The sequence below is a fragment of the Scomber japonicus genome, chromosome 20 (genome assembly GCF_027409825.1).
Source record: "Scomber japonicus isolate fScoJap1 chromosome 20, fScoJap1.pri, whole genome shotgun sequence".
Lineage (NCBI taxonomy): Eukaryota > Metazoa > Chordata > Actinopteri > Scombriformes > Scombridae > Scomber > Scomber japonicus.
In genome coordinates this window covers 18,404,206-18,416,416 of record NC_070597.1, presented here as the reverse complement: position 1 = coordinate 18,416,416, position 12,211 = coordinate 18,404,206, and the positions used below count along the sequence as shown (strand labels likewise).

Here is a 12,211-nt window from a genome sequence, read left to right as displayed (position 1 = left end):
ACGAGACTGATTAGCCATGAATGACTGATGACGGATCTTTGTTGTTTTTTGGGGTTTTTTTTTTTTTTTGCTAGCTCTCTCTCACACTCTTTTTCTTGTTTTCTTTCTCACTACTCTCAGCTCGGGCAAGAGCACGGGAGGGGATTCACATACACACACACGCGCACATACACACACACACACACACGGCTGCACACGGCTCCATGTATATTCAACGAAGACTCCTGAATATACTTAATGCTTTCATGTGTGTCACTGTGTAACGATCCATGCTGTTCCACACAGCTGCTTATCTCTTTTTCTTACTCTCTTCCTCCCTCACACGCACACACACACTCACACACACACACACACACACACACAGATATTAAACCTATTTTCCTATTTAAGACCACATTTGCTGTCTTCCACACAAAAAACACTCAATCTGCTCAATCTGAAAGATAGCAGCAGTGTGACTCAGAAAAACCTGAAGGGTCTGGGCCTTCAGGAGGAAGTCTGACCACTCTGCCTTCTTTAACCTCACCTCCAGATGAACCTACAGCCCCCTCCATCCATCTGAGCCCCCTGACAGCAAAACAAACTGGACATAGACCCGCCTGAATGGAATCCATTACAATATGAATGAGCCAAACAGAGCTGAAAATGAATCGGATGGAGTAGCAAAACACAACGGCTGAGAGAAAGAAAAAAAAAGGGCTCCGGCTGAGTCAAACAAGTCAGCTCGAGTGACGATGAGTCAGGCATAAATGTGACCCTGAGACGCATAAAAGCCGGGCCCCATCTCAGGTGTCGTTTTGCCGCGATAAGGGTTGAGTCGCCGGTGTGCATTTTCTGAGGGTGAGGGGGGGGGGCAGACCTGTGGAACTGGCGAGACTGTGACATCATGTCTGCCCCCCCTGCACTAAATGATGTCACTTCTCTGTCATGTAAACAGGGGATTGCCTTGACCCCTCTGAAGAAGTGGAAAGCCATAAAATAGCAGGGAACTATAGTGTCTGCAAACACACACACACACACGCACACACACACACGCACACACACTCTTTCTTTTCACATATCACGAATACCAGCCACAGCAGCCACATATTCACATAAAACACCTTATAGGCCTACTGTATTTTTTTAAATGAACACACACACACACACACACACACTTGCCCACCCAGCTCTCCCTCCTCCTGTACATAGTAAGAAGCTGTTTTAGCCTTGTGTTTTGCAGGCTGTTTAAAATGTCATTTTTCTCTCATTTCTCTGACTTCACAGGCGCCGCGCTGAGCTCTCACTCCCTCTTGCCAAATCCTCCAATCGTTTCTGATTTAGTGAGTCTGGCCATGGGCCGAGTAGCACCGGGACGGGCCCGTTAACAATCGGCCGAGTGGCGAGGAGGGGAGGAGGCAGAGAGAGGAGGAGAAGAGTGTATGGGAGAGGGGGGCAAATGAGGAAATGTGGAAAAGGAGAGGAAGCAGGCTGAAATTGAGACAGAAATAGGAGTGCTGAGAGGAGCTGGTCTGCTAACAACACCAGGAGGCGATGGGTGTGTGGGGAGTTAGACAGAGATGGGGAGCTGGATATAAGAGGTGGTGGTGGGGTGGGGGGGGGGATCGATTGAAAAGAGCGGAGAGTGAAAGCAGACGGGGGTGGGGAAGAAGGAGGAGGAGGAGGAGGAGGAGGGGAGGAAGAAGAAGGAGGGCTGGAGGACCACTCGAAGAGCAGAGAGGAGCAAACGCAGAGTGAAGGGGGAAGTGAAAGAGGAAAGCAGAAGGAGAGGAGGAAAAGGGAGGGCGAGCATGTGGTTAAAGAGGAGCGAGGAGCCGGGTGGAGGGGAGGTCTGGCCGGCAAGGGACAGAAGTAGAAGAAGAAGAAAAAGAAGAAGACGAAGAAGACGAAAAGGGGGAAGAGGAGAGAGAAAAGAGCACATGGACACAGGAAGTCTGGCGCTTTCCATTCACATGCCAAGTCATCAGATGGTGGTGTGTGTTCACACCCCGGAGATGTCGCAACCAAATGCACCCCACTCCCTTCAAATCACTGCTACCGACAATAAGCAGCTGTTCACATGTTGGATGAGAGCTGGAGATGAGACAAAAGTCTTTCTGTCGCTGCAGCAAATGTGCTTCAGAACAAACACATGCTTCCCTCAAAACTCCAACATCAAAAAGATGATTACTTCATGTACTCTCTTTTTTTACTCATGCACATTCTTCTTTTTGTCTTCCACTGATGCAACTTTTTACAGGGCTGAGATTATGGTCGCAGTAACTCCACGGTCATTTTAATTCCATGCGGATATTTAAATGATGCTCCCATAGTTTGCTTGAAATATCAAAGCACACACACAAGAGTCTGATTTGTAATGGAAATGCCTCTAATGACTTTACTGGGCTGGTTTTACTTAATGACTTAATGCCTTTAATGTGTCAACAGACTTCAAACAGTCAGACACTTTTAACTGATTTCTCTGGCTTTGCTGCATATTTTACATATTTTACATATTTTATCTGGTTTAAAATGAGATTGCCAAGATTTAAGGTTGGCAAAAACAAAATGTGCATATGTAAAATGGGATTTTTATAGAATTTGTCCATAGTGTGTGTGACCTTTGATTGAACATTAAACTAATATGTGTTTTTGCTTGAATCTAATTGAATTGAATTGACAGTTTGCACTCTCCTCTTCCTCACTGTGTCCAATTGCAGATCGGCTGGCTGCAGCCTCCGCCAGCTGTCTCCTCCACACAGGGGGTCGTCTTGCACGCTGCACCCGGGATATGCCCCTTGTACCCCGGGGTAGGGCGCTGGTAAAGAGGAGCTGAGGCTGTCTGAGGCTCATCCACTGCTGACTCATCTCACACACACACACACACACACACACACAGACAAGCGTCTCCTCTCTCTCTCGTTTTCACTCTTGCGCTCTTGAGAGGCAGCGGAGACGCCAGGCTGAGGAGCTGGGGATGACGGCCAGTGGGTGCCGTCAGGCGGTGGTAATCTGACTGGATTACCAACCAGGTGGAAACATTCAGCCTCTCTACTCCCTCTGCTCCTCCTTCTCTTTCTATTCCTCTACTCCATCCATCTATCATTTGCCTTCTCATATTCTCTTCCTTTTTCACCTCCTTCAGTCTTTCTTTCTACAGAGCCATCATTCCCTCTTGCCTTTTAACATAATCACCACACATACCCACACAAATGCATATCTGTACTAACTACAGACCTCTGTGTGTCTAACCCTACAACACACACACACACACACACACACACACACACACACACAGAGAGAAACTTCCAAACTCATACACACACACACACACAATCTCTTTCACGTCATGCGAGATATTTGTGTGTGAAGGTGTGTGTGTGTGCATAGGAGGGTAAAGGGGCGTGTCTCATCTGTGTTGCTGTGATGATCAAAGCTTATGCTGAGAAACTTCCAAGAGAGGAGAGATATCACTGACAGCGTCATGATGAATGGACGTGGTGGTTGCATGTAACACACACACACACACACACACACAGTGAGGATTGTGTGCTCTACAAACAAGACTGAACATGGGGAGAAGAGAACATGGGAGAAAAGAAGAAGAAAGGAGGTCAGGGAAAAGGAAAAAGAGAGAGAAAAGACAGAGAGAGGTGGCGGAGAGGTTATCTCGTCTAACTAAAACATTGTGATTATGGTTTATTACTTTTTCAAAGCTCAAAACACAAGCAGCTTAAGATGTGTGTGTGTGTGTGTATGTGTTTGTGTGTGTGTGTGTGTGTGTGTGTGTGTGTGTGTGTGCGCAGCTGCACATGTGTGCAACATGATTTTTTTTCAGTCTGTATTACTAGGTCGCACACACGCACACTCTCTCACACATACACAGCCATGTAAACAAAACCGTCTGCTGTCTGGGAAGTAACACACCTGTTCAATGACAAGCTCTGCCACGCCCTCCATAATACTGCACACCTGTGCTACTGCAGGCTAAACCTAACCTTAATCACACACATATACACACACGTGCACACACACTTACACAACCACTGCCCAGGGGCTAACACCACAGAAAGGGGAAGAAAAAGAGGGAAACTGGAATAAAAGCAAAGCAGTGAAACAGGGAGGGGAAAGAGAGCAAGACAGACAGAGAGAGACAAAGGCTTTCCCACTGCTCCTATCAGTAATCTAAACGCCTGTGTAATATCATTGTGGGGTTTTATCAAATGGGGGCTGAGTCTTATGGCGTTGGTATGCGGCTGTCATTCCATCACCTTGTCAAGCGCGACCATATTCAAGCAGACACCATGCTGATCTAAATAAGAGGCTTCAGCAAATTGATGGATTGCAGGTTTTCTGGGATATGAAGAAACAGGGGGGAATGAGAGGAGGTTTTTTTTTTTTTTTTTTTTTTTTGAATCTCTGTAAGTGATACACCCGGGTCGGTCTTGTGAGAAGGTAAAAAAATGTGTGTGTGTATCTGTGTGTGTGTGTGTGTGTGTGTGTGTGTGTGTGTGTTTCCAAAGATCTGAAACAAACCCCCCTCCTGCCCCGGTATGGCCAACCCCACATCATATCTACCCCCTGTGCCGAGGCCTAGGGCCAGGCATACAGCTTTCTGAATCTCTAAGGGGGGCAAGCACAAAGGTAACCCCCATCCTAACCTCCCAGCAAATACACACACACACACCGTACCCCAACCCCCATCCCAAAACAACAATCCTCTATGCCCATCATGTCAGTCAAAACCCCATCAGGGACATGCATGGAGAGTCTGGATATCTGGAATCTCAATACAGTGTCATGCACCTTGAGACCCAGTGAGAGGCCCTCTTGAATATATTTCAATAGCATTATCACCCTGCATTACTACGCTTTTTCCCCCCTTCAACATTACAGAATCATTTTTAAATGGGACCATAATACATGTCAGTGAGTAGCAATATCATTCAAAGTAGGGAATAATCTGTTTAAATGGTTATGCGTGTGAGGTGTCTACTTGTTAAAACAAGCAGATTTTACTTACAGTTGCAGGTTTAAAAATGACAAAGGAATATTTTTAGGTAAAATCACTTCAGTAAAATAAGGAGACGTGCAAACGTAATGCCTCATGAAATATGTAAAATATTTTATCAATTTAAAAAAAATTACAACCTACGTGTTCCTGTGTAACTTATTTGAATATAATGTAAAGGATAATTATAATTAAGGAAATTGTACAATTTTTTTAAACTATTTTATATACAAATATTGAAGAACAATACAAAGTACATTTGATATACTTTACATTTACAACAACGCATTCATTAGACATGTAGACTTTTAAATTTGTACAATTTTATTTTACATTTTAAAAATTCCAAAATTGTAAAAAATAATAAATATGAATATTGCACTTTTGATCCTCCATATATTTCAAATTAATGATGATGAATATATTGTAATATATTCTTTATGCATAGTTAGCCTATGGTTTAAAAAAACTGCAGATTCACAGTTTTAACTGTGTAAATGCTGTAAGATTATGAAACATGTAAAGTGGAATAAGTGACAGATTATTTCGGAAGACAAAAGAAGCTGATGAAAATATTTCTATTGCTGCTTTAAATCACATTCCCTCCATATGAAGCAGAGAAAAGACCAGAACTAGAACCTCCAGCACACCAAATGTCAGACCTCTGAAGTTTAAACCCTATTTTTCTGCAAACTGCTCAACTCTGCGCCGAGTTTAAGGTGTTGGCCGGAAATGTGGAGTTAAATTATTGCGATTAAAATCTTAAAGAGTTCAGATTTCGGAAGGGACGTCTGCGTTGGCGTTGTGTATAACTAATGAATATGCAAATAAGTATAGACAGAGGATATGTGGATCCTACACACAACAGACGATATCCTTCAGGGCCGAGTCTCAGCGTCTATTTAAAGAACCCGCTGCATTTGCAAATGATAATTAATGATGTTTCTCATCGGGCACGTTTGCATTCATCCAGTTAGTCCAGCAGCTATTTAGCCACTGTATGATTTAGAGCAGAGCATTTCTCTCTCTCCCTCGCTCTCTCTCTCTCTCTCTCTCTCTCTCTCTCTCTCTCTCGCTCTCTCTCTCTCCCTTCACACACACACCTTCCCAATCCCCCCCCCCCCCTCCTCCCCTCCCCTATTGAGACAGGATACCAAAGCTACTTGTTAAATCTAATGCATGCACTGTCAACCCATTCGCACCCCGTCACGTCCCCCCCGCTCAATATAGAAACCGGATTTTCTGGTATTACCCGCACCTCTATTAGCCAGAGACCCCACCCCCTCCACCGCGACCCCCGGTTTGTGACCAGTACAAACCAGCATGTGCCCCGAAACCCACCAGCGCCAAACCTCCCGGAGCCCCACATGAGGGACTCAACATTGCACAGAAACTGTAGAATACGAGCTCAGTTAATAGCTTTAATTTATTGTTTAATGGGAAATATAAGCAGTGGAATTACCCAATCCTAATTAATTACATCAAATGGCAATGATTAGTACTTTACTAATTGATGAAACCATATAAATCTATGACAAGATTATGCCACTGGAAACGCCTAATAATCCCTGTGTGATAAAGGCAAATAATCCTAGAATAAATTCTTGAGAGGTTTTAAGTCTAAAACAAAAAAGGGAGGTGTGCAGTAAATTTAAAGTTAATCTAATTTGCAAAATACGCCAGAAGAGAAACATTCCTGGTCGAAGAGAAACATTTTCCACCATTTTACGCAAGGCTGAAATACTAAACTGATAAATTATGTTTATTTTTCATATATTAGAGACAGCGAGCAGCTGTGTCATAAACAGTTCATTAAATAAAGCAAAACATGAAACTCTTTGAGTTGTCTGCGCCTTTTTGCTAATTTCCAAATGGCCACAAACTCTGAGCAATTTCCTTTAGCAGTAAATTTTAGTTCGTCCCAAAGAGCTTCAAGGTTTCCCAAGTTTGCAATATGGAAAACATATGCTTCACACAAAAGAGAGTCGCTGAATTTTTTAAACCTATACTTGTCATTCACACACAAGAAAAAGAGTTGCGTTCAAAACCGACCTGAGTGCGGACCCATGGAGAGGTGGGATGAGTAGTATTTCCCTGGCTGGAAGTGAGCGGGGTGCTGCACGGAGCCGTGGCCGCCTTGCGCCATCCGAGACGCGGCGCTGTGAACCAGCGCGCTCCGCTCCGTCAGGAGGTGGTGCGGGGGAGCGAAATCTCGGCTTTCCATCCCGGCGAGAACCGATAAATCCCAAATCCAAAGTAAAATCCGGAGGCACCGAAGGTCTCAGGCACCCAGATGCAAATAATCCCTTTTATGAACTTCGGGATCCCTTCGCATTGAGCGGAGTTTTGGCTTTGCAGGGTAGAAACTGAGTCCCCGTCATGTCCTACAAAAGAGAGAGCAGGAGACACGTCAAAGCGCTGACAATAATGAGCCAACCAGGGATGTAGTGCTGAAGAAAAGGCTGAACTGAGAGACAGTCGCTGTTCATGTTTAGACGAAGCAACAAAAAGCAATTCAGATTTCTGCACAACGTTTTAAAGGAACACATTTCCATATTACGCACACTACTTGTACTATACTTTACATTTTATATAACAACGATTTATGCCAGCCCAGAAAATCTGAGTAAAGTCTATTCCGCAGATAAAAGGTGGTTGAACTGAGTTTATGTGGATTCATCCTGATCCACATCCTTGGCCCCAACAGTAGTCTGTTTGCCCCCCACCCCACTTCGTCTTCATCCTGTGACCAAACACGATGCAAATAACGCACACGGGAGCTTTCTTTATCAGCGAGCAGAGTGGAAAGGAGAGGGACTGATTTGGCTCAGGTACAAACAAATGATGCATATACAGTACAAGAGTTCACGGTGGTATAAGCCTTCCTCGATGAAGGACGAGTTGGTAAGTCTTTAGACTCAACAAAGACTGGTCATAAACAAGCTGGACCTCGGGGGCTTCTGCGCTAAAATATGAAGAAAACAATTTGCACAATGTTCCTGAGCAAGAAAACATGAAACAGCGCCTTTTTATCCTTAATTATGACGACTGAAATCTCTTCCCCAACTTGCAGTCACAACACTGTTTCAAAACAGGAAGGCACACGCACATTTCTGCTTTGATTCATGTATTGTTGTTTTAACATTTGAATTAAGTTTGATTTCTTTCCTCGTTTAGTTGTCATAAAAGCAGATGCACTATACATTTAACACGTGGCTGCGTCACTTTGAGATATTCTTAATTTCTTCTATTAAAAAGGAACACGAAACATGGGATTGATAAGGTCCTGTGACACACACACACACACACACACACACATACACACACACACCTACCTTTGATCGATGTCTGTAAAGCTTTTATAAATTAAATCTGACTTTACTGCTGGTTGCTTTTTTTTATTTATTAATAAAACTTGTTTCACCTTTAATGTTTTGGGCTTTAATGTTTTTATATTTTGCATTATGGTGACCGAGACTCTGTTGCTTATTAATGTAAATGGCAATGAAACAGCCATTTCAATCAACTCCAACGGAGTCAGCAGCAGTGGCCCTCGCCTTTTGACAATGGCAAACACCATGCGCCTCTGCTACACATATAGCATATATACATAGGCTACACTGTAATCACAAACACAAATCAAATCACCTTTATGCTTCAGCGCCAAAGACCGGAGCAATAAACAGTGAAATAGACTAGGAAATCATCGACTTTATATGTATGCCTTATAGCCTAGGTCATTTACTTAAATAGGGCTCCCTGTGACGCTCAGATAGGGTGAGCTTGGTGCCTGCGTTCGCCAAACACACCTCAGCAGTCCATCTATTAGGCCTTTCAATGCATGGCACGTCCATCTAGCACTCTGTAGCTGCTGATAGCACCTCCCAGGAATCAACGATAAAGGAACAAAGAAAATATCAAATGCTCTGGTGGACCAGGGGCTTATGAAGTGCAGAAGAATATAGGCTGCATGAGCTCGGATATTCAAGTTTCCTTTACGCACACACACACGTACACACACATACATTCTCTCTCTCACACACACTCTGTATCTCTCTCTTTCTCTCTCTCTCTCTCACACACACACACCTGCTCAAGGACTCCAACTTTCAGGAATTGTGTTTTGGGGGTAGTGGGGGGCAGGGGGGGGGGCGATCTCGAAAGTTCAGCAGCTTTGACAGGACCTGCAAATGTATGTTGTGAGCGTGTGTGTGTGTGTGTGTGTGTGCGTCAAAACACTCCCAGCATAAAATATTCAATGCATGCAAATGCTTCCCATAATAATATTTGGCTTGGTCTACAACTACATTAAAATAGTTTAATTTCCCCTATGTGTATGTGAGAATCACTTTTAGCCACAGATGACAGTGAGAGGAGAAATAAGGGTAAAACAGAGAAACGCAGACTGCTACCAGTGCACTGGGAAAGCAAAATGGACTCTCTCCTGTCCCCTAGGCTGTGGGAAACAATGGCCTTTCTCTACGGGACATCAATCATAAACCACTCTCGTCTGACGTTTGTCTATACATTTTTAAATTTTCAGGGCCTAAACATACGTCCTTGGTGTTTACATTCCACGTCAACACAGAGCCACTCAGGCTACATTTAACAACCTGAATCTAAATCCCGTGTTATCGCCAAGCCACGCAAACAAAACGACGTGACTAGATCGCGCGTAACAGTTTGGTGGAGATGATCATTTGGATCTGATGTACTGTATGCTTGTGTGTGTGTGTGTGTGTGTGTGTGTGTGTGTGTGTGTGTGTTGTCTGTGCATCGACGTGGAAGGCGTTCAGACTTCCTTCCACTTCACCCAGACTCCACCAAACCCTATACGCACACACCCCAAAACACACACGCACACACACACACACACACACACATACATACACACACACACAAACACACACACACACACACACACACACACAGTCCCCCCAAACACTCACACACCTTCACCATTACTGCCCTGTGAAGGGTCAAACTGTCTTCTGAGAAGCCCTCAACAAAAGTTACAAATACTGGTCAAAACGATATCACATGAACATAACACAGAAGTCAGCAAATCCACAAAGAATTGTGTTTTTTTCTTCTTCCTTGAACCGAGGCTTTAAACTAAAATTACGCGTTTTGTGCCATTCCAGAAAAAAATGGGACTAAATTTAAAATGTGTGGATCTTTGGATAAAAGATAAAAAAAAGAATTAAGATTCACGTTCACATTTAAAGTGGACAGAGTTCAGAGACCAACTCATTGCCTTGAGTAATTTTGCAATAAAGTAAAGCAACAAAGCATAACCGGGACACTAAATCCGGATATTCAGACTCAGGCTGAACAGGAGAGACAAGCCCGGCCGAGCCGAAGACAGCCCGGCGTCTGCAGAGCCTTCATACCGAGGGGAGAAGCAGGGAGCACTGCAGTTTGCAATAAACCTCTCTGTCTCACTCCCTCTCAAACACACACACACACACACGCACGCACACACACATACATACATACACACAATAGAAAGCTAACAAAGAAATAATCTACAATTTATAATCTATAAAACTACAGGCGTGCAGAGACGCGCTGAAAAGCGAGTGGTTTTGAATAGTCATCTGAATGAATTAGAAACACACAAGTAATTTGGCTGTGAAGAGAGGTCAAATCAAAAAAGTGACACACACATCACCCACAGCTTAGTCCTTCGCACTGGACAGGAGGGGAGACAGTGTGATAAGGAAACAAATCCCTCAAAATGCAGTAAAATCAGGAGATTTGTCGCTTTTAATGCAAATATTATAATTATTGAAAGGCTTGTCTTTACATCATTATTCTGAACGCGCAGCACTCGGGGTTTATCAGCTTGCATTTTATTATTTACTTCTCCAAAGGTATGACAGTGTAGCCGGCAACAGCAGGATTTTTGAAAATTAAATGCATCATGATTTGAATAACACGCCAAATTTAGATCATCCTCTCCTGCAAGCTGAAGCACTTCAACCAAAAAAAAAAAAAAAAGAAAAAGAAAATCGGCATTCAGTGCAACACAATGGCTAAAGATTATAAAAGCCAGCTGTAAAATAATTTGCTACTTACTGGTAAGTTATATCCCTTGCGTGGCGAGTAGGGTATAACGAAAGAAAAAGTATAAAAATATTCAAAGTGAAAATCCCCGAGTCGCAGAGATGAAACATGTGGGATTGATTACATCCTATGCTGCTGCAGACTGTGCTGTGCAGTCAGTTGAAGTATGGGAGAGACGCATCGTAGAAGTTCAGGCTTGTAGTGAATCGAGGCTCGTTCATGCAGCCGGAGACTCAGACACGCCGGGAGGAGGAGGAGGAGGAGGAGATGGAGGATGGAGGGGTGTGTGTGTGTGAGAGAGAGAGAGAGAGAGAGAGAGAGAGAGAGAGAGAGAGAGAGAGAGAGAGAGAGAGAGAGAGAGAGAGAGAGAGCGAACGAGTGTGAGTGTGTGTGTGTGTGTGTGAGTGTGTGTGTGTGCGCGGGGAGGGGTGAACGCGCGCGCCTATTGGTTTGAGGACGACAATGTGAAAGCGTGCCCGTGAGGCGCCCCCCTTCCCCACCCCACTCCACCCTTTCCTACACCCCAACCCCACCTCCACACACACACACACACACACACACACACACAAACCCCCCCCCCCCCCTCCCACCACCCCCCCTTCCGACGGTAAACACACGCTCCTATTGGCTGCCGCTACGAACCAATGAGGAAGCCGCCGGAGCCGAGGAGACAAACGGCGGGCGTTTGATTTGCAACCCTCGGCGCACTGCGTGCACAAGCAAATGCGAGGAGACAGTCGGCACAGCTCGGCGCTGTTCAGTGCTCACGGAGGAGAGGAGCCGGAGCCGTGCAGCGCTGCCTGCACTTTCTGATCACTGATTGAGAGCAAACAGCATCTAGCCTATTCTGTGTGATCCCGCTGCAGTTCAGTTCAAATGCTGCTTGTGCTCTGAGCGTATCGTTATTTTTGCTATGTGACAGCGATGATGTGATAGTTTTATTGATGCTCCTGGGGAATTCCGCCTTTTCACTCGCCCCACTGCATGTGTTTAGCTAAATTAGTCCTTATTAGCAGAATGTGTGTCTGATTTATTGGACATGTACACTCTTAGTCTTCCCATGCAAGATATTTACTCTCAAATGCATGCACAACCACAAAGATTAAATAAAATTAAGACCTTTATAAGTTAAGTGTGAGGTTTATACAGAAA

General features: G+C 44.3%; 1 protein-coding gene across 1 annotated transcript in view; it reads right to left on the bottom strand.

Annotated features, from left to right (window-relative positions):
* bahcc1b (BAH domain and coiled-coil containing 1b) overlaps positions 1 to 11,212 on the bottom strand; it is a 57,439-nt gene extending 46,227 nt beyond the window's left edge. The window contains exons 1-2 of the mRNA XM_053341198.1: positions 11,072 to 11,212; positions 7,043 to 7,374 (exon numbers count right to left, since the gene is read on the bottom strand). Of these exons, the coding sequence (XP_053197173.1) occupies positions 7,043 to 7,214 (172 nt within the window). The 5' untranslated portion in view covers positions 7,215 to 7,374; positions 11,072 to 11,212. The remainder of the gene's footprint in view (positions 1 to 7,042; positions 7,375 to 11,071) is intronic.
* Between the last annotated feature and the right edge of the window lie 999 nt (positions 11,213 to 12,211).